The 22,844-nt window shown below is 38.5% G+C and overlaps 1 protein-coding gene across 1 annotated transcript in view; it reads right to left on the bottom strand.

The window, feature by feature from the left end:
* AGMO (alkylglycerol monooxygenase) overlaps nucleotides 1–22,844 on the bottom strand; it is a 200,800-nt gene that overhangs the window by 173,684 nt on the left and 4,272 nt on the right. The window contains 2 exon segments of the mRNA XM_061356457.1: nucleotides 6,958–7,109; nucleotides 20,368–20,498. Coding sequence (XP_061212441.1) covers nucleotides 6,958–7,109; nucleotides 20,368–20,498 — 283 coding nt within the window.

Below are 22,844 nucleotides of genomic sequence, written 5' to 3'. Positions count from 1 at the left end.
CTCCATGGTGGGAGCTTGAGAAAAGATAAACAGTGCTGAGAGTAGATGGAATTACCACCTGAATTTTTGGTATAAGAACTGCGTCATAACAGTGTCAGCTCACGCTTTCATGAATACATATTTCATGGTATTTAAAAGATACATCATCTCTGGCATCATTAAAAAAAATTTAAAAAAAAAAGTATTGCTTTTATACTCCTATAACGGCCTAATTCATAACAGTCACAGAGATCCATCTCTCCCAGTATCTTGTGGCAAAGAAAAGCAATTACCAAATATTTACAGAAAATCTGAAAGAACTATGGCAAGTGTATAGTTACTTTTCTCCCAATACCCTTCCATCATCCAAAGATAAGCCATTTATGTCTCCTTGGACTAGGTATTGAACCCAGACCATGAAATCTCATTTCTTACCTACAGCAAAGGGTCATGCCCTACCCTCCACTACATCATATTCCCACTCCACTGCACAACCTATAGCAGTTTCAAAGAGCCAAAAAGTTTACAGCCAATCATGCTGTCTTCCATCCAACCTGTTGGTGATTTATTTCCATTATTCTTAATAACCTCTGGCATTTCACATATTTCAAAAAATCTATCCACCCATAAACATCTTTTGAATATTCAGAAATTAAGTAAAAACTCTGGTGGATATCCTCTTATTTTCACCTTCGGAGCCTTCAGGTTACAGAGATTTTTCAGAAAGTCACTTATCTTTCAGCTTCTAAAGTAGAACAGGAAGGGGCTTGTGATATCTGCATGTGCCACAATAAATTTACCAGACTAAATGAGTCAACCTCACCTCATATGAAGACATTATTCTTGCCAGTATACAAGAAATCAGTCTTTCAAACAACAGGAACTTATTATGAACAATAAAAAACAATATGAGCAGGCTCCTATAATTTTATGGGACCCTAGACCACTCCATGTCAGCAAGTCTTACTGCAGCTGAGGTTGATTTCAGACGAATTTTCTCAACCAAAATATATATTAAATTCCAGAAGGAGTAGCAAGAATTTGGTTTGGTATGATTGACTGTGGTCTTCTACAAATTTAGTGTCCACTCAGAAAATTATATTACACATGGTAAAGGAGCACCTCTTATATCTGAAAAGTAAGGAAAGGTAGAAAATGGAGTTGTAAAAACAAGTGTATAGAAATAACAAACGCTGTAGTTTATTTACAGTGGACTTGGAAGGCAGGGAATGAATCATAATCACGTGAACTCTCTATTTTCAATTTATGTTATGCTGTCTGCAGGTATTACACTACAATCAGTCAGAAGACAGAACAGAAAATATGACAAACAGCTATTGCTTTTGCTATTTTTGTGAGGCAAGCAGAGTTGGCATTTTAATATCCTGCTCTCCTCAAGCCCGTTTAAAAAGCAAGGAAAAACAACTGACAGAATGGCAAAAATGTTTTCTTTAAAATTCACAAGAAGAGAAGATTTTTCTCTTAATCACTGGGTATCAATTCCCTTTGCAATCAACACAAGCTGTGACAGGAAAAAGAACAGAGCCTTATTCAGTCACTTGACAGTTTCCAAAGTTTTCTGTCTTTCACTGGGGTGGAATTAAATTTGTTTCATGCTGGATAATTAGTATGGTACCGGATTGCTAGTCAGGTAAACAGTGGCATTCTCCCCCATGTAAGGACAAGCCTAAAAAACCACCACCCCTCAAATCCTCTCCCCCGGCACTCCAGATGAATCCTTTGGCATGTAAAAGAGCATTGCCATTTATTGTATTTCTAGGAGAATACAGATTTTCCTGAAAAGAAAACCTTGCATGCCCGACCACATTCCTAATAACTAAAGTCAGACATCATTTTATTATAATGAATTTCCCATAAATCTGAAATCCTTTAAATACAAAATTATTTCAATATTATTTCAATTCTTAATATAAAATCTACTTCTACATTCTAATACACTGACTTCAGACAAGTACATTATAAAATGCAGATGCAAGGAGCACTTCAAAGGCAGAAATGGGTCAGATAAATAAACATAGCACAATCATATGATTCCAATACACTCTCCAAAAACAAGCTGTAAATATAGGTGGTGAAGAGCCCTGCTGTCTTTTCCTTTAGCAAGCTTACAAGTTCAACTCATCTCCTCATTCAACAGTGAACACAGCATTGCAATGGTATCCAAAGTCATACCATATTAGAAGCATTAGTGCAGACTACGTTAGCAGTAGTAATTAGCAAAAAGAACAAGACTGGGTTTTACTGTTACCCATTCCAGTCATTTTAATTGCATGAATCTTGATACATTACCTGCCCCAATTTAACCACCCTGAATGAGTGGATAAATGAATGAGTTACCTGCCTGTGCATTACTGACCCAGAAAACCCTCTCTGCCCTCTCTGAAGTCTCCACAGCTATCCCATAGATTCTGCACTAGCAAGTCTGGATTATGTTGCTTATGCTTAGCCTATGGCTAAATTGACCCCATGACTACTGAACTGAGTTGAATTGTTTAAGAAAGAAACCCAGAACAATCCTGTTTTTTAACATGGACTGTTTCAGTGATCTTATGCACACAGGCTTTGTGCAGGAGGGTTTTTTTTTTCAGAACTGAGTGGGTGGTAAACTGCAGCATGGTGTAGGAAAAGAAAAGCCAGAAACTTCCAAAGTCAGCTCTGCTGCTGAAGATACTGTTCTATGAAACTGTAACAAAAGATGTTTACTGGGAGAAGAGGGAGAAGCAATGTAAGTCATGGCTAAGAGAAAAAAACTTTTTTTTTTTTTTAAATCTACAAAATAGGAGAAGAAAAGTCCACAAAGCTTCCAATTCTTGGAAGTAATAGAAAGAAAACCACCTCAACATCCACAGTTGAGACATTTTGCCAGAGGCCTGAGGTACAGCCTTTTGAGGGACAAAGCTGAAGTGAGTTTTCAGGGTTTCCTCTTAGTCCTGTGGCCCTTCAGAAGCTGGCCTTGGACAAAAGGTCAGTCCTGTGGGGTGGGAGAATCTGAGAAGCTTAGAGTCTATCGCTCCAGAATACGCCTGGTGTAGTAGAAGGTTTATGTCTCATCCACCATAAAGAAACTCTGAATTATTAAGAGAAATGTCATTAACTCAAAATTTTATGTAGCGGCTCGGGAATCTGTCGAGGATATACTTATCAGCTGAGGTCTGTTTTACAACCTCTGCATGTAACTCAAACCATCAACTCATATTGGCTCGGCCTTTAGCTGACAGGGACCGTGTCACGTATCCCACAGGGTGCTGGAAGCCGCCAGCGGATAATGGGGGCAAGTGGCTGACCCAGGCAACCGTGGCCCTGGCAGAACAATGCAACTGCTGCGGAGGTTGGCCCTGCAGAAGGAAACTCACTTCTCCCAGGTTGTCCAAGGGGAGTGACACTGAAGCAATGGAAATTCCCCAGCAGTAAAGGAGAACAAAAGAGGTGTTGGAAGCTGCCGTTAAAAAGAGACAGGCTCTTTAAACCTGCTGGCTGTCAGACTTGGACAGCTTCTTTCAGGGCCTGAAACAGGAGAGGAGGGTCCCCTGGCTGACATAAAACTTCACTGCTCTGCAGGATGCAATCCCCCAGGAAGTATAGGTTAAAAACTACTCCTTACAGAGAGGACAGGAGGTTTAGAGTTCCGCACTATTCCCCATTGGGCACAGGTTGAGAGCGTAGCCACTGCCGAGGACCCTGCTCAGACCAGGGGTGCCCATGGGCTTGGCAGAACCCCTCGCACCAGAGCCAGCCATGAACCCCCCACTTTGCTCCCCAGCCAGGACCTTGTCTCCACACAAGTGCACGTCTTGTTTTTGCATGGGTCTGGAAGTCTCTAGATTTCCTCCCCTGATTAAAAGGTGTGGCTGCTGAAGAAATTAGTTTACAGAGCCTCCAAATTCCTTACTGCCATTGTCATATGTCTGCAACAGAAGTATCCACAAGGCCAGGGTGCGGGGAGGGGTGTGCTGCACAAGGGCTGGGGCTCAGCACTGCTCTGGGATCACCGAATCCCCCTTTCTAGCAGGAGGAACTCTGCAAGGACTCTGCACCTGGAGAGGAAACTTGAGGAGTAATCCATATATACGCTAGATTAAACTATCTGGTAAAAAACCCTCAAACTCACACATACCCTTCCCTGGGGGAAAAAAAAAAAAAAAATTAAAATAAACCCTGTGATTTTACAGCTGACTTCTCTTGGTAGTCCAGCCATAAGGGGTGTTTTTACTGAAACAAAAAGACAAGTTACATTGATTTATAAATTCATTAAAACACCAGGAGAAAAAGCAGTGGCTAAGTACTCCCATTGACTGCCACGGCTTTTGGATCAGGCCCAGAAGAACACTGGAGTAAGTGGTGAAACATTTTATTTTCTAACTTTTTAGTGGCTACTGCAAACAATGGAAAACACAAGCACATACTTAGAATAACTCTATCCTTTGCAAAATGAGATCACACCTAAAAATACTTCCTCTTGTTGCTGTATAGCTTCAGTTTATGATAATAGCTATTACACACATATAGTGAAGAGGAAAAAATAGCTTCCCAAGTGCTGGGTAAAAACTTGATATTGTATTGTAGAGTTTCTGCTACAGAAGAAACTTTTGAAAACTGTAATGATTCAGACTATTTATTCAAATACCAGAACAGACAATCCAATTATTGCATGGACAACATGAAATAAGGTACTACAAAGCCAGGGGTTTGAGTTAACAAATTATTGCTTGGAGACACGAAAAGCTACGTGATGATGACGATTCTTTGTATCAAAATTACATAAAGTGTTAAGAAACAACTGCAAAACGTATCTGAATTTTAGTTTTCCAGTTTGAAACAGTTAGTACTATTATTTACATCCCCACACATAAGCCCACACAACTTGAACTTCCTGGGATATACATGTGCTGTTAACGTTCAGCTTTGCTCTATGATCCAAGACTGAATCATTGGGCCCTGCCACTTTCTAGCGTAAGGCTGTGATTTGTTCACTTATTCCAGAGACTGCTCCAGTGCCCTGGACTCTCAAAGTGCAAAGGTATTTCTTCATGAGTTTGTATTTTACTTTTTAAAGCCATCTCCTACACTTAAATTTCCTTAGCAACTTCCAAAGCAGCCGACTTTCGCAGCTGTGCTGCTGTGCTACAGATTTCATCATTGCTTGACCAGAGGAAAGTGTCGGTTAAGCTAAAATTTCCATTTAGAGTGATTTCCTACAATGTTGCATCAGTTCCCTGCTGAGTAGCACAGACCTAACAGCAAACAATATTTCTGTAACCTGAAGAAGAGTAAATTATCATTTATAGAATATGTCAGTGCTGACTTTCTTAAGACAAGAACAGCATTTTCTCATGCAGTTTCCTCAAATCCATTACCTATAGATAGAATAGATCTGGCTTTTAATTCTAAAACTGTTAGCAAGATTCATTTCAAAGTGTGCAACCCCCCAGAACATAGAAAAACAGATGAGAGTAAAGGCAAAGTTGCTGCATGAATAGAAATACATGCAATTGCTTTAGAGAACATGGAGCTGACCCTGATCCCTTCTCTGCCAGTGGGAATTTTACCACTGACTCCAGTGAAAGCACAGCCACGCTAGTGATTTTCTAACACTTGAAGGCAACTATTTATATTTTTAAATGCAGGAATAGCCTCCCGCTCTGGTCCAGTTCTCAGCCCGAGGCTGTAGCCCTGCCAGCACTGTTAATGTCATTGTTTGCGAAGCATATTCCCAGTCTTGTGTACACCCACGCTGGGCTCCCAGCTCCCGGCCGCGATGTCCCCCCCTCACATTGTTCCAGCTCCCCCTGCTTCCTCACCTCCCGCCCTGTCCCCCCACCATTGTTGTCCCCCTGCACCCACCCTGCATTGTTCTCACGCCTGCCTGCCATCCCCACCTGGGAGGGACCCTTCCTCCCTCCCACTCCTCATAGCAGATCACGCTCCTTTCTTACCTACTTCCATATATTCCGCTGACCTATTGGCACCAAAACTTTTCCCCTTTCTGAAAGCCCATTACATAAACTAGCGTCACTAGATCCCACAGCTTTTGCATGCTGTGGGCGCTCTGCCTTAAGAAGCCCTGTCTAAAGTCTCTTAAACAACAGGAAGATTCTTCTTTCATTGCTACGGAATTTAGATCAGGACCCAAATTAGGACTGAGAGTGTTACTGCATTTTCAGATGTGATATAAAAGGCTAAAGCAAAAACGCCGCTATAGAAGAGAATTACATAACAAGACAGACACATAGGAATCGATATCATTACATTTTCATAATATATATGTACAGAAATGAGCAGTGTGATTTATATGGGCTCCATTGCTACAGTAAAAAAAAAAGCTAAATCCTTTCTAAACTGTGCTTTCTCTCTTTCACTATAAAAGGAAGTTAAAAATGAACCTGAAAGAAACCAAGACAAGGCTTGCATTTATGTAGTCAAGTGTTAATTGCAGACAGATTTCTAAACCATCTTATACATACATGTGTATCTATGTCCACATATACATGAAGTACAGATATTTTCATCCATTTAACAATTAAACAATGATTGAATGCTTAAAAATATTTTTAAAACCACACAGAATCAGACAAATTAGCCAGCTCTCCTGTCATTACACCTTACTTTTTACTGCCCTCCATTTTGCAAATTCACAAGGTTCTAAAATAATTATCTGTACTGTGCTGTATTTTTCATACAAGTATATAAGGATAATAGCCCTAAATTTTTTACGTACCTCCTATTTTTTTCCTATGATACTTCACTCTTCACGAAATCATGTTTATTATACAGAGGATGATGTATAAACTGTTTTCTGTGGTCAAAGCAAAAGTGAGTTCTTGTTAATACTTGGGAAGAAGAACAGCTATATATGCTTAGAGCAGATTAAGTATAGAAACATAAATAATTACCTCATTTTATTAATAAATAATTTATATATTTTGTATTTTAATATGTTAAAAAATCATTAACTCTTACCACAGCTTATGTGATGAAAGCAGTAACATGCAAAGTCCACTCCCAGGAGAGTCAAATATCATGTCCATGGTGAGTCCCAGGGAAGTTCAAAGAGTCTGTAGCTATTCCATACGTAGATATAACTAATTAAGTCAACACTTCTGAATAAAACACTGAAACAGAGATCCAAAAAGTTTTATCTATAATTTCTGATAATGAGAGTCATAAAACCAGTCTCCAAGTTCTGCAACCCCTGTCAAGCAATACTACTACTACATCAGTGGAACCTTTGCTTGAGGTTTATAAGGTTTTTAAAACCAACCCGCACCCACTCACCATCCAAGCTGTGGCATTAGGCATGCTCGAAGGCTGAAGCACTCCATGTACTGCAGGTGTTATGATATTCTTGTTTTCCTAAATCTGGAAGAAACCCATCCTTGCTAACTCAAAAGTCAGAAGTGACTGAAGCATAGCAGCAATTATGCTTAAACACTAATGTATGACATTAAAATACCTTGACTATTCCCATTGTAAGGAAGGGCATGGAAGGTGATATAATTTTAGGGAGCAGTAAGATATCTGCTCAGCATATCATTTGACTTTAAAAGAGGATAAATGAAGGAGGAAGAGACAAAGTCCAGTGCCTTTGAAAAGAAAGGGCAATTGTTAGAGAAAAATGGCAGGACTGGCAGAAAAGGGGAAGGAAAAATATAAAGTCACAAATTTGCAAAGGTGTGAAAGCCAGCAGACAGCACTTTTATTGGTGCCAAGTTCCTGGACTACAGGGAGTGAGCAACTACAGTGCAGGCCAGTGCTGAGACAAGGTGAAGGAAAAAGAAGGTAGCTCCAGGATGGGCAGGCCAGATCTAGTGTTAACTCTCCACAGCTGTTTAGGTTAACAAAAACTTGGGTCACCACAGTCACACCTTCACCTCAGTGCCCCACTACCTCCACCCCATTTCACTGATTTGGAGGCTGAACTGTTTTCAAACAAATTCCTTTGGTTTTGCTGGGTGAGTATTTGGACAGATCAGGAAGCACAACCCCAGCATGAGAGATGATTGGGCACTGCGGTGGCCCAGGTGACAATTGGCTTAGGTAGCTATGAAATGCAGATTGATGTATATTTAAACTGCCATTTTTGTAGAAGAGAGTAGTCCACAGCAGGATTTGCAGCAGCTTCTTCACACCTTCTCCTGCTACTCTCCTTTGCTGTGCTGCTGAAGATGTTTGTGGGACTGTGGTGAATTGAACTGGGCAGGATTTCAAAAGCAGCAAGCAGAAAAAATAGTAGGGAGAAGACAGTAATTGTTGGAAAGTCACACATAACTCTTTTTATGGATCAAATGCACCTCAGTTTAGTGCTTAAGAATCAGAAATACAATTATCATTAGCCCCATCATCTGCACAGAGGAAAAATTAACCTAGTTCTCAGATGTTTTGAAATTGGTACTTTTTGGTTGGGGGGCGGAGCACGGAGAAATCATCAGCAGAACACTACCTTTGTGCAAGGTTGTGCAAGGTTTTAGAAATCTATAAATATTCATGGTTGAAGGAAGACTGATAAATTCAAATTCAGGGAATTTCAAATGGAAACTGTAAATGGCATACCTGCAAGGCACTACTTGAGCAGAGGTGGTAACAAACTGCACGTAGGTGTCACAGCCTTGCAAAACCTCAGCTAAAAGCCTATGATGGACCTACATCTCTCACTTTAGTCTCACCTGGAACTTCACCTTACATTGAAATCAGCTACAAAAGTCTCCATGCATTACTCTGTCCATGTCTGCTTATTCTTGTCTCAGTGCCACTTCTCAATGGTCCTTCTTCCCAAACCCTGCTTTTTTTTTTCTCTCTCCCCCCTTTTTTTTTTCCAGCTAGATTATTTTTATGTAGTTTGCAGCATAACTCCCCAATCTTGAATCTGCAGAACTAAAACAGGACATAACTTGATCCTTCTCCTCCAAAAGCTTTCTTTCACACACCTGGAAAACATCCCTGAAAATGGCTGGCCATGTCCTGTCCCTTTGGATAGATGCACTGGAACATGAGGTAACGTCAGCAAGCATCGCTCTTGCAGCTTACAAACCATCCCCATCCTATGAATCTTGCATTCACCTCTGTAATTTTTGCAGAGATAATCATTCAGATCTTTCGGCATTAGCATCTCTCCCTGTAATGATGTTTTGAGTAAGACTAGAAGGAAACATCTTGAGCTTCTGTGCTGTTAGCTTCTTTACTAATGGAGAACAAAGTCAGCTGAAAATCCCAAGCTTCCAATACTAGGCTGCAAGCTGAACAGTATCACATCCACCATTTTATCCCAAGAAGTGGAAGTGTTGCATGGAGTTGTTGCTTGGAGGGGAGCACAGAACTAATATCTTTTCCACAGCCAGCTGCCACATCTTACCTGCAACTCATTCCTACCTTTACTACAACCATCTCAGTTTTTCTCTTGTACAAAAACAAAACACAACAAAACCCATGGAGTTTTATTTCAGCAGCTGGCAGATGAAGAATTTCTCTTTACTAGCAATGACAGGTGTATCTACCACTTCAAAACAACTTACACACCTGGAACATGTTTAATTTTCATAAGAGCTGTGTTCTATAAATATTTTTAAAGATTATATGTGTCCAGCCAGATTTTTGCAATTCATCTCATGAGGCATCTGTAAAGTTCAGTATAAAATCTCAGTCCCTTTCACAACAGGTCAGAAAGGAGCAGATAATATTCAAACACAAAGAAAAGCGCATTTCTTAACATCTTTCAATGACTAGGAAATTTAAAACACCTCTTGCAACATACAGTATCAGTTATTATTAGGTACTGCTTTCTTACTTTATTCTTTTGCTTTTATTAACTTATAATGCCTTTGCAGTACATACAAAGATATGTGAATTGGTACATTTCCTCCATTTTTTATCAGCTTTCAGTATTTCACCCTGAGTCCTTTTTTTTTTTTTCTTTTCCACAGGCTAAGGCTAAGATGCAAAACTTGAGCTAACCCTACAACACATTTTTTATATCTGTAATTTGCTGCACATTCTTTCCTTCATGCTTGAATCAGAACTCTACAGCACATAACACTAGCTGATTACTGTAATTAATTTAGAGTAATCCATCATACCACTACGCAATGCTGGAGAAAAAAAAGTTGCTTAGCTAAGTATTTTTATTAAATTTACAGTCTGATAGATAGGAAAGTCCAGGGCTTGCATTCAATTACAAAGTTCACTTGGAGTTTTAAACGTTCATATTGCCCCTTTTTTTTCTCCCTCAAGTTCCTTTTTTGCTTTTTGAAAATGCTGAAGAGAACTTAAGAAAACTTTTTCTTCATTTAAATGTTTGGTTTTAACCATAAACATGACAGAAGCAGATAGGCAAAACTCTTGTCATCTAGTTCAATCCTCTGCATAAGGAGTAATAAATCCTAGAACAGACAGAGTGTATGAAAACCTTGTATACATTACACAGATGTACCTTCTTGGATCTTTGAACATTTCTGCTGAATATTTTCTTATTATGTACATGCACTTCAATAACTGTTTTGCCTCTGAGAGAGAGCTCTCATCTCCTTGGTTTTGAAGTTCACACATACTTTTCTCAAAGGTGATAGTATTTGTTTTAATAAACCATTTCCCCCCTTCTCCTTCCACTGGGTCACCTTATCACTTCCTCTAATTAAAAAAGTCCAAGAAGGAAATTCTGGGAGATGAACTCTCCATGTGGAAATGAAGATCTACTTATTGTAGATCCCTATGGGATAATGAAGGAGGGAAAAGGTGGAGGAAATTCAACTGGAAGAAAAGGCAACTGCCCATTTCAAAGAATACAAGGTCCTGTTTTGCTTCCTGAAACTCACAGATCAGCCTTAGTGCCTAAACCCAAAGTTTTAGGAGCCCTCCTCCATAGTGCCCAAGATAGTCATCAGAAGGGAAAAGGGTCAGAGACAGAAACTACTGTCTCTCTTCCAAGCATGGAGGAAAATCGGTGTGTCAAAAGTGCAGACCTCAAGGAAACCGCCTCAGCTCTCACCGCTATTGTACTCACCACCTTGCATCACACTGGGAACCAACCTGGGGCCCCTGAGCTAAAAACACAACTCTACAGCTGGACCTACAAAAGCTCAGCTCTCAAGGGCTCTAACAGACTTGCATCCTTGGAGGTCAGACACAGAGGGAAACATGTTAAGACACCCTGGTCACAAGGTTATATTATCATTAAAAATAGTGAGATATTACTAATACAGTGTCCCTGGGTTAAACAAATTCAGTCTTCCTAGCCTGATTCAAACTACATGAATGTAAAGTTTCAGAATGCTGAACAAAGGCAGTTTCTCCTCAATAATTTGAAATTATTCAGACCATATATGTAACAGCAGGATACATGAATAATTAAATGCTCTGTAAACCTTTGTTTCAGAGTGGAAAGCATAAGTATTTCCATTTCCAAGGATACTCATAGAGCTTTCTTTTCCATATGAAAAACTGGCTCCAATCACAATTGAAATAAACATTTTGATAACAGGATTTCAGTAAAGACGAGAAGGGGGGAGGAGGTAGAGGAGCCTTGAGAAAAGCTCCATTTGCAAAACAAAGCAAACCTCCTGCAACTGAAATCCTTTTTATTTCCTGTACAGGTGCCAGGTCTTGAACAGACACCCAATTTATTACCTTGTCAGCTGACTTATTAGGGTTGACACAAATCGAGCTGAAATATGCCTGACATACTGCAGTCAAGGCTTTTTTCACGCTTTAACACAAAGCCGAACTTTCCACAAGGTGGAGGGAAAGGGAGAGGGAGCTGTGGGAGTTTTATTCCCTGTTTTCTATCATCAAGATGAATATGATCCTCTCCCATTCTTAATATGCAAAACCAGTCATGAAATAACCCAAGGCTAAAAACAATTAACCAAAATGATACAGCTGGGAAATGATTATCAGGCTCTGGAAAGCCCTTGATTACAGGAAATAGCACCTACATTTTGAGAAAATGTTCCCACCAGACACAAAAGCTGAATCAAAGCCTCTCCTCTTCCTCAGTATGCCTTCCTTCTCTAGCATTTTATCCTAAATAATGCAAATCCCCAGCTTTCCTCCAAGAAGAAAAAAACCTACCAAATACTAAATGAAGTAAAATGGAGGTGGCTTTGGTATCCCTACTGTCTGTACTGTACCCAGTATTGCATAACATTTTGCCTGACAGATGGCTTTTCTTTACCAAACTTATTCCCGTTGCACTTAACATTTTATCCTCTAATTTAAGACATTCATTCATATAAACTTACAGTAGTGGGTGGAATAAAACATAAAACAACAGCTTTTGGAAGGAAAAGAACAAAAGTCAGTGTTGTGCTTTTTTATTATTAAGTCCAAGTCCTGTCTATGTAATTGAACTCACTTGTTTATCTTTGCTCTTTCATACATAAATAAGCAATCAATTAAAAATCAAGCACAACTACAATATTTTCAAGAGAAGTTCCACTGCCTTTAGTGATATATTCCATAATAGCAACATATTTTGCCCGAAGGTTATGCAAGGTCTTCTGGTAAATTTAATGATGTGATCTTTAAAAGATTACAAATCCTGGTTGAAAAACTCCAGTACATCTGAGGTGCTGCCACTGTAGCTTAATCTTCTTCCTTTATGAGAATGGAAGTTGTATTTCTTTAGACCTATTTATACCTATCTACCTGCACAGCACACTGGGCAGTAAATTCTGTTTCAGTAACTTCAGGACGTACAATACTGGAAGATTCTAGAACCTTGTCTTCTGCAAGGCAATGGACCTGACTTTTCAGCATTTGCGGAAATTGCACCATGTAAGTGTAATACAAATGCTTATCTAGTACTTTTTTCTAATAGATTATCTGATTTTGATCTCTCCTACTTGATTGTTCCACTGAAGTCAGAAAATTTGCATTACAGTCTAAGTTAGATTAGAAAGAAGCTTATAATATTCTCAAAGGTCACATATAAACAGAAGTCATGAGGAAAGGGAAAAGGGTATTTTATTTAACTCAGTTCTTCTGAATTTACCTATAACAAATGAACTGGTAGCAGATGATATTCCTATGGTCTAGAAAAATATAGTTAAATAATTTCAGTGAGACTTTAATTTCATAGCACATCAAATGATGAAATAAAAAATAGTTACATGAGAATTGCTATGGAACTGCTTTGGTCATACTTCTGAACTTCTAAAATGGTAGTATGTTTTTGTCCATGATATACACAGTAATGAAAGTATATTCTTTTCAGATCGGTATCACTGATTTACAGAATCATTAGGAGACATTTTTCCCCAATTTCCATAACTTCTAGGTATTGACCTAGGAAACTAGGTTTGCCAGCTCTAAAAATGCTACCCCTGTGCTCCATCTAGTGGAATCCTGATTTAAGCTTAATGCATCTTCTAGCAGAAAAGTGCTTCATTCATTCAGAATACTCTACACAGAAGCAGTTCCTCTGAGGTTTTTTTTAAAGTCTTGCAAACTGACACAATTTTTCTGAAAGAAAAACACAGAAACATGGAATAAAAATCTATACATGGGTTTGAGGATTAGTATGTTGTGAGCTACAGAGACTACTGAACTTAATCAATAACATATTTCCAGTAAGGGTAAACTCAGCTCACAATCTGTACTTTCACAGAAGAGAACAAGCACATTTGAGAACAAACACTGGCAGCTTGTCTTTGTTTCTAAGGACATGGCAGGTGCAAACCTGGGCTCCGATATTCAGGAAAGGGCAATCACTGAGCCGTTTACTGGCTCCACTGTACAGAAAAAGGCAATGATGCAATACTAAGGATGTAGGCAAATACACATTCTACAAATAGCTGTGTCTGTGTAAGAGGTTACAACCTAAAAGAGTAACTGGCTCCCTGACAAGTGTGCGTGAAATACAGCAATCTCTAGAACATTATGGTAGGTAGGGACTACCACTTGTTCCAGTCTTTCAGCCAATTTGATTGAGAACATCCCGAACTCTCCCAAATCCTTCCTCTTAATATTTAGTAGCTTGTATGTCATTTCATTAGAAACTCCAGAGTTTTAAACCCTGGCTCAGTGCTTTCCTTAGTCACCACCAAAAAGCAGCACTCCATGCATGCCAGGCTGCTCACTGGCACTCGTGTGCTGTGCCAGAAGCTCTGCCCACATGGGTGCTCTCCAACCTGCTCCAAACAAAATGAACCAGGTTAACAAAATTCTGCACTTTAAACCACTGAAGGTAATGCTCCTGATATGCCTGGGAAGGACTCACCACTGACAGAAGCAGAGATGGTAACTGGGGACTGGGGAGTTGTGGTAAGCACCTGACAGCAGGCAGGAAGCACTAATTTATTTACTGGGCATAGATGGATTTGGACTTACCTGAGAACACAGCATGATTTACATCAAATTTATAAAACTGTGTTAAAATGATGCAGCAAGAAGACAGTAACTCTAATGTGGATTAATTATTTTAACTTTTACTAATTTAGTTATCCATGACAAACCAGATCAAAAAACCTTCGAACTAATTAGACCAAACAAAGACTGTTCATGTAGACAGCCACTGCCATGAGCTTAACTTAAATGATTTAGAAAATCCCCTTCCAGATTCAGGTTTGCCTCCTGAAAATGCTACCAGCTCCTGCTGCACAGCAGTACCCCCTTATTGAAACTGTTTATCCTACTGTGACCACTTTACCTACAGAAGTTTAGTGAGTTATTTCAAAACCTGTTCTTCTGAGAGAGCTGTGAGGGCTGTGACCTTTGGCAAAATGTGGGAACAACTAGTGGTGTATATGGGACAGTGCAGCCAGGAGGGTGCTCTACGAAATATGTAACTACCTAGTGCTACTACTGAGAGAGAGTGGGGAAGTGGTAGAGTCTGTCTTTTCAGGCTTGTTACCTGCTAAAATCATGGGGTTTGGAAACATCTTTTGACAGGTAGTGTCTTAAATTGCCATAGCTTGCTGCTACAGGCATGGTCATGACTGCAGGTTCAGTAATACCTGAGCCTAGAGCCTGACAGCTCTTGCCTGCCCCATTACCACTCACTTGCTTGTCCCTCTGCCTTAAACAAACACCTTTTGCTCTCAGAGCGAATTGAAATAACTTCACATGGCATGTGATGAGCACCTGAACCAACACAAGAGAAAGGGAGGACTATGTAAATAAGTACAGGAAGGACAAAAGTGCAGTAGCCAGAAGTTAGTTTGTGCTAAGGGCATGGCACGGCAGCTTTACTTGCCATTTAACCAGGTTAAGTGATTACCTTTCCAGTTTGGCCCCATCTGCTCATCACTGCCCTAAGTGTGGTGGTTACCAGCGCTCAGACCTGCCAGCATAATTGCATGCATAGCTGCTCCCTGACCTGGCTCTGTCAAAATGAATGCAGCTGAGCTTAAACACCTCTTTTATAGTTCTTGGGGGGCTTTTGTTTCTGCTTTTAGCTGGATCACTTTGTCAGGACCACGTTAGGGAGCAATTAAATGTGCAGTTATGTTGGCAGATCTAAGGGGGCAGCTGGATCAGAAGCAACACATCTGATCACGCTCTAAATAAACATCTGTCCAAAACCTTAGTCAAACAGATGTGGAGAAAAAAAATTTACTTATTAAGTCTTGAAGTGAAAATATAATTTACAAGAAACCGCATGTATCAAACTTTCTTCCAAGAGATGCAATCACTAATTCATGAGATTATAATTTTCTATAGTCATAAGTGAAGTATCTAGTAGATAATCCAGAAAACCAGGATGTACTTTAAATGGATAAATCCATGCAGTTAAGCATTTTGTGTTCTGTCAGGACACTGTCAACTCCACAGGGGTTGTGAACTGCTTGCACCAACTTGAACTGTGTGTATTCTTATCAACTCTGCAAATCGCTACTCTTAAGAATTGAAAACTTCTGGTTTCAAACTGCAAATTTACCTTTGTTTTAAAGGAAATAACACTGTAATGCTACAAAAGAATTGAGTATTTCTTGTCCTAGAACTCTGACTGCTTTTCTCCAAACCCATTTCTTATGGTAGCACAATATTTTGCAGACACAGTAAGAACTGATGCAGGTTAATACGATGGGGAAGTGTGGAACCTGCATCCTGGGCCACTTTACACAAGGCATCACAAATGCTGATGCTGGTAATAAGACAGAAGGTGCAGAGGTATGAATAAGGAACCAGAAGCACAAGTCAGTCAAAGGTGGCTTCATTTGGCAACAGTACTGGTCTAAAATGCACATGAAACTACCTCTTCAATCTAACTTCTGGAAAAAGATTATTTAAAATCTAGATGACATACTCAAGAGCAGAAACCGGATTTGACTCCTTTGGTTACATTATTGATGATATGCAGATATATTAAGATGGATAATAGCATGGGCTAATCAAAATGCATTTTCTCATCCCTTTCTGAAGTTCAGTACTTCAGATAACTCTAATCTCATCTGTTTGAAAAACCAAAGTATATAATACACACAAATTGAAAAGTGCTCTTTAGAAATGCAGAAGTTCATTGCAGACTTGACTGACAAAACTGTGTTGAGACATATGTATACACTCTCACACACTGTACGACTGTTGCAGAGTTGAACACTAAAAATTGGCAACTGAACATGACTCTTTATGAACAGAGACTTTCCCAGCTAGTTTGAAAATGCACCTACATCAGTTATCCCCCAAACATTTTTTTATTTGATTTATGTTCTGCTGCTTTAAAAGCAGAAATGGGTCAATAGAAATAATGCACATACTTGTATAGTGGATATTTATACCCAAAATAAACTTTCTCTTGGGAGAATATTTTTAAAGCAGTGTTTGAAGTCTCCTGGCAACGGTTAGTCAGAAAAACAGTTATTTATTTATTTAGAATAAAAGTTCTCAGAAATTTTTTAACCACCAACGTTTAGGATGCTGGGAGTAAGCTTAGTAATTCAAGTTTTTCCCTTTTGCCCAAATTACTTTTCACTGCATACAGCATTTAGTATTCATACATGCAGAGGAATGCAGAGCATGAATTAAGGCAGAGAATATCATATTTAAGAAATGTATGGTCTATTTTACAAGAGATGATATGCATGCACAATGCAATTCAACTCACTACATGCTGTTGACTCTAATAAGCCTGAAAAAAACACATTGCCTTGTCCAATTAGACTTTTCCTATTGCACCTACAGTTTTAATATCTGGCATACAAGTATCAACAATTTATGATTTGCATTTTCTCCATCGATGAAGTAAGAAACACTGAATAAATACTGTTTTCCCTCAAAATATGCAGTATTTCTGTTATAGATTGTGAATGGAAAAACATACTTAGAGGTTGAATATGGTCTGTGACTCCTAATTTTTTCATTAAATGTAAAGACCTCTTTGCAATGATGCATCTGAAGCTTCATTCTGACTAACAGTTTGAAGCCCACCATTTTAGATTCAGCCACAGATTTTTTTTTAAGGAAGTGGCAAACCATTGCTGCTAGTTGAGAAAATGAAAATTAGTCCCTAGGAGAGGATACAATCAATGGTGTGTTAATCTAACCTTCAGCTGTTAATGATTTGCACTACTATTTCCCCTGATGCTGTGGGTTCTGCTGAAATATTGTTTTAGCAGTTTCTGTCAGCTTTCCCTACCTTTTTTCTGCTCAAAGGGAAAGACTGAAGTGAAAGTCTTAGCAACAGATTTTGCATCAGCTTTCCTTTCTAACCCAGTTCTTTAACACCAGGGAAGCAGAAGACAGAAGGATAAACTGTTCCGTCTTTTCAGTTCAAGCCTTTTAAGCCAGTCTTATTATTCACAACTCCTCTTACTTACAAAAGAGGTATTACACTACGCAGTCGCCATTGGAATCGCAATATTACCATGCAATTAAATAATTTAGAAAGTCTGTATTTTGCCTGTCTTTTTCACATTCAGCCAGAAAGTTAAAAAATTTACAGAACTCTTTTTGGAAAGAGCTACTGAGGAGAGCGTATTTTCAGCCATGAGAGCTACATAAGTGACCTGGAAGAGACTTCTTGTGCTGGTGTAGCAGTTAAGAGTGTGCACCAATCCTGCAGATTTCCCTCATCCTGCAAAGTTTGCATCCTTCAGGATATTTGGTTCACTCAGTTGAAACAACCTTGCAAAACAATTCTCATCCAAACCAAAACTGCATACCCTGCAGGCCAAATTCTGCAGCAAAGTACTGAGTGCCAAAATAATAAAAGTACTCAGCACCTTGCAAAGCTGCGTTCCACACACACACGCTGGTTTTCTTAGCAAGCATTTCTTCCAGGAATAAGTGCATCTGAAACATTTTAGCACTCTTAAACTAAAGCCAAAAAGCCTCACAAAATCATTCACTTTATGTGTATCACAGTCCCTTTGTTTAACTTAATCAGTCCTGAATATTTCAGATTATAAAACAAACAAACAAAAAAAAAAAAAAAGCCTAGCATTTCACAGGGTAAACCTGTGAAGTGCATGACTGACTAGGAATTTTGAGTTAAGATGACGAAGCGACATTTGAACTATTCCAATATTAGCTGCATTAAAACTAGAGTAAGATTTTATCAGGTTTGTGTGCCGGTGCACACAAATCTATTGATAAATATTACACTGGTAAATATACTATAATTATTGATATTAATTTTCTTACAGCTTAAAATATAATGAAAAAAATTCAGGTTTCTCCTTCAAGATCATGCTCACAAGCCACATGAAAAGCAACAAAATGGTTTGAACATAAAATATATACACTACACACTAGCTGCAAAAATGTCTTTACAAAGTTCTTAAATGAGTACTTCATGTTTGAAGACATTACCTTATGTTTGAATATTTATCATGCTGAAAGCTCGTGCCTCCTATTTGCAGATATATGAAGAGTTTTGAGAGAGACATTATTTATCTGCCAAACTACTTAAAGTGCTTCAGCCCTGATAACTAACATCACAAATTGTCTTTGCACCTAATTTAAAAGCACACAGACCTTGTCAAAACTTTTCTTGATGAGAAAGTTAAAAATAAGTAAAAACCACATAAACATCAAATGATCAAGAGATTACAAAATGAGTGATTTACACATTTCAGAAAATGTGTGCTACTTGACAGAAGGCATAATTTTTTTTGTTGCTGTGCAATTTTAATGCATTTTATCAGTAACCTGGATCAAAAGAGAAGATTTCTAATAAAAATTTCTATGATAAAAAACAGGTATCCTTAAGTAACAAAGACAACATTTTATGGATTCGCACTACTTCAGGACAGCCAAATGTACAATCCATGCATTTCTATGTAGCCAAATATAAGAACACATTGCCTACAAATGAGGAATGCAAGCCATAGAATCTAAAAGAAAAATGGGGATGAAGAATGGCTCAAAGGACCTAGGATATACAAAGGGAGGAACAACAAGTAGAAATAGCGAACAAATTACTTCATTATTTGGCACTGATGTAGTTATTTCTGAAATATGGAGTCCACTTGAGACATCGACATTAAGAAGACTGATAAACCTGCAGAGGATTCAGAAAAAGGACTGTAGGAATAATTGAATACATGAAAATACACTATCTAGTCAAATTCAAACAACAGACACTTCATGTAAGGAACAGATTATATACAATTTGATGGTAATCTGTAAATTCATACATGGAGCATAGAAATGTAATCCCATTCTAACCAAAAAGATGTAACAAAACCTATCATCTCGAAGCTCATATCAAAGGCAGACCTAAAACAATACTCTTCAGAAGTAATTAGAGCTCCTGAAAAACACTCACAGCAATTTACATAAGGAATTTTCTGGATTCCCTGTTACTGGATATTTCTCTAATCCACAGTGGATATTTCTTTAAAAATCAACTCTGTTCACCATGAACTAATACAGGTAAATATTATGGCCTTTACGTTGGAAGATAGATTAGATGACCACATCTGCAATAATTTTCACAGGCATTAAAACCCACTGATTCAAAAATCAAGTTTATGACTGAGTTCAAAGAACTCTGTATCACATACATGTTCACAATTCTATCAATCTGATTATAAGTACATACTTTGAATTTTTAAAGGCTAATGAAAATCATTTATTTTGGTTTATTGGTCATTTTGTTTTCTTCTTTCTGAAGTTTCATGAAAGAAATCTCAGATCTTAACATACAGTCTAACATAAAATATTATCAAGTCAGCTGAAGTCTCAGAATCAGCAAAAGATGACAACAAATACAAAATATAGGATTAATATAACTGGACATAGAAAATATCCTGCAAGTGTCATATTTAGCCTTACAGATTAGAAAGACATTTACATGCTTTATGCAACTTCATTTTAACAAAGTAAAATCCAGATGCCTTGTTTAATCATTTTCAGTTAGCAATAACTTCAATACGTAATTCTCTTTTCTTCCTTCTTAGTGATTAAAAAACAAGCTAATATAACACCTATACTTACTCTGGCAGTCGAGACAGAACACCTAAAGAAAGAGAACATATGCCATCATTGATCCGACCTGACAGCTTACGCTTCTGAACCCAGCTGACAGCAAACTCCAGCACAATAAAAGCAAGGAAGACTGGAATAGTCTGAAAAACAGTTTGAAGAAAAGAAGTCACAACACAAATAGAATTAGAACCAGCTTTCCTAACAGCAGTTTATGCAGCTGGATGCTTCTCAGGTTGTCTGGAACCTTACTAACTACTATGATAAAGCTTCACATGGACCTCATGAATCAGAACAACCAAGGCCACCATTTAATCCATGACACCGGCATAAATCCAGTGTACTAACTTTGTCCAGTATTATTATATTTTGTATCTTCTGCACATAAACTGCTAATGGCATCAAAACAAAAGACACGAAAGTATTTCCAAACTGGTATTTCTCACATTCAAGTAAATATATCAGAGCAGCAACATTTGTGGATTCCTCCGACCACGAGGCAAAATGGAATATGCTTTCAGTTTGGTATGTAACCAGGTTTTGAACGTGTTCAGCCACTGAATTTGGCATCCAAAAATATTATCTGAAATACACAGTAAGTGAGTTTTTTTCTACTCAGCATTTTTGTAGCTATGTCTTTTGCTGCAGGTATCAACAGCTCTTCTGATTGCTTTTTCATCAGAGTAACTGATGAAACTATGTAACACTAACTATGCAGCCCATTCCAATTTGGGCCACACAACACATTCTCATAGCAATGATACATTATTCCCTTTTTTAATTTTGTAGTGATTGTAAAACAATTTTCTGCATTCCTTAAGAAAAATATAATGATGAGCAAGACAACCCTTTCTCACTCACAATACTTCTTCAGTCTAGGATTCAATTCATGCTGTCCAGCTGGCAAGTTGAAAATGTATGATAGCAACACCCAGCAGATGAAGGTATGGTTGTGACTAGTGGTAAGACTGGTAAAATTATTGTGCCAATTTTTCATCACTGGAGAAAGACTGCTACAGCTGTTATCACATTTTTATCAGCACAGGCAAGAAAAAACACGTTTGTTTACTGACCCTGAAGTCCTAACACTCCCTACACTTCATGAGTGGAAAGAATGAAGAACAGCATCAACATACCAGCCAGCAACACCAAAATGTAGAAGGCCAGTGGCAAGTTAAATAGGAATGATCTATTTTACATGTATCAGAACTCTGTGTACATGAATGTTTCTTCAACTGCACCCCTCACTCTGTAGAAAACATTTGGATGACTTTGGAGACATTCACACAACTCCTCGGTGATATTAATTAAGGCATAAAATTCCCACCATGTTTTTGCAGGGCAAGAGAAATGCTAGACCAGGGAGACTTTCTGCACCACTATGGGAGACATCAGCTGCCAAACCTATCTGTTAGTCATCTTCTGCTGTCTCCTTCAAATGACCTGCAAACACATACAGATCCCCTGACTGAAGCCCTCCAAACTGTAGGCTTTGCATAGAGGAGAGGCTGCTCCTGCCTATACAACATTTAATGGAAGAAACATGTTGCCTCTGCAAATGCCGTTGCATTTTGGAGGGTGCTCATTTTTGTTGCCGAGTGAGATATCTAGGAATTCCTACCAGGCTGGGACACTAAAGAGACTAAGATGGATATAGACCAGATTGCTCAGTCAAAGAAGAATTGGATGATTCAAACCATGCAAGCAGCCAGAGATTTATAGCAACGAGGAAATGTGAAAGTTCATAAACTTCAGCAGCTCAGGGTTAGGTTACAGTAACAGATGAACAGAGATTAATATCAACATGGCACTTTTCAATTTAGCTGCCTAGCTTGCTTTTTAACAGCAGTTTAGCCTTCTAAAAGCCTGTGTTGGATATGTGCTAACTGATGATACAAAAACCTGTGGAAGCAAAGCCTATGGATAAAGCCTAACCAGCATCCAAGAGAGGAGAAGGGGAAGGGCACACTCCACCACCATCCATTTTTAATCACTCAAACATTCTATGAAGACATAAGTACTCCTTGTTTTGCATAGCTGCTTCATTTCTGAGAAGACCTTTAATGTCTTAATTGATACAATTAAAGAACAGATTCCTAACTTATCAAAGGTAGGTGACCATAGCTGTACATTCCAGCAGAGATAAAATGGGTCTTATTAAGAACAACTAAGAAACACTTGACCACAGTATTAAGAGACAGATCTACCACAGACTACAGGCAGTTTCGATATAGCAGAAGCTGCATAGCAAATTGAATGAGCTCAGGACAGAATAAGTGGGATTCTTTATTCACAGAATGAAAATTGTTAATAGAAAATATATGATGCCTATAGTCTGTGTGGCAATTCACTTAACCTAGCAACTTCTGAAATGGTTAAAATACTTTATACTAATACACACTAATATAACTTCTTTCCCATTGACTTCATTAGATACTTTCTTCCCACTGTGAAGCTGTGAGATAGCCAAGTATTTGACAGCACTTTTT

This window comes from Neopsephotus bourkii, unplaced genomic scaffold (assembly GCF_033783945.1).
Source record: "Neopsephotus bourkii isolate Nb327-2 ecotype Australia unplaced genomic scaffold, CSIRO-AGI_Nbou_v1 NB_855, whole genome shotgun sequence".
NCBI classification, from domain to species: Eukaryota; Metazoa; Chordata; class Aves; order Psittaciformes; family Psittacidae; genus Neopsephotus; species Neopsephotus bourkii.
The sequence above is the reverse complement of the archived record's forward strand: the minus strand, read 5'-3'. Positions and strand labels throughout refer to the sequence as shown.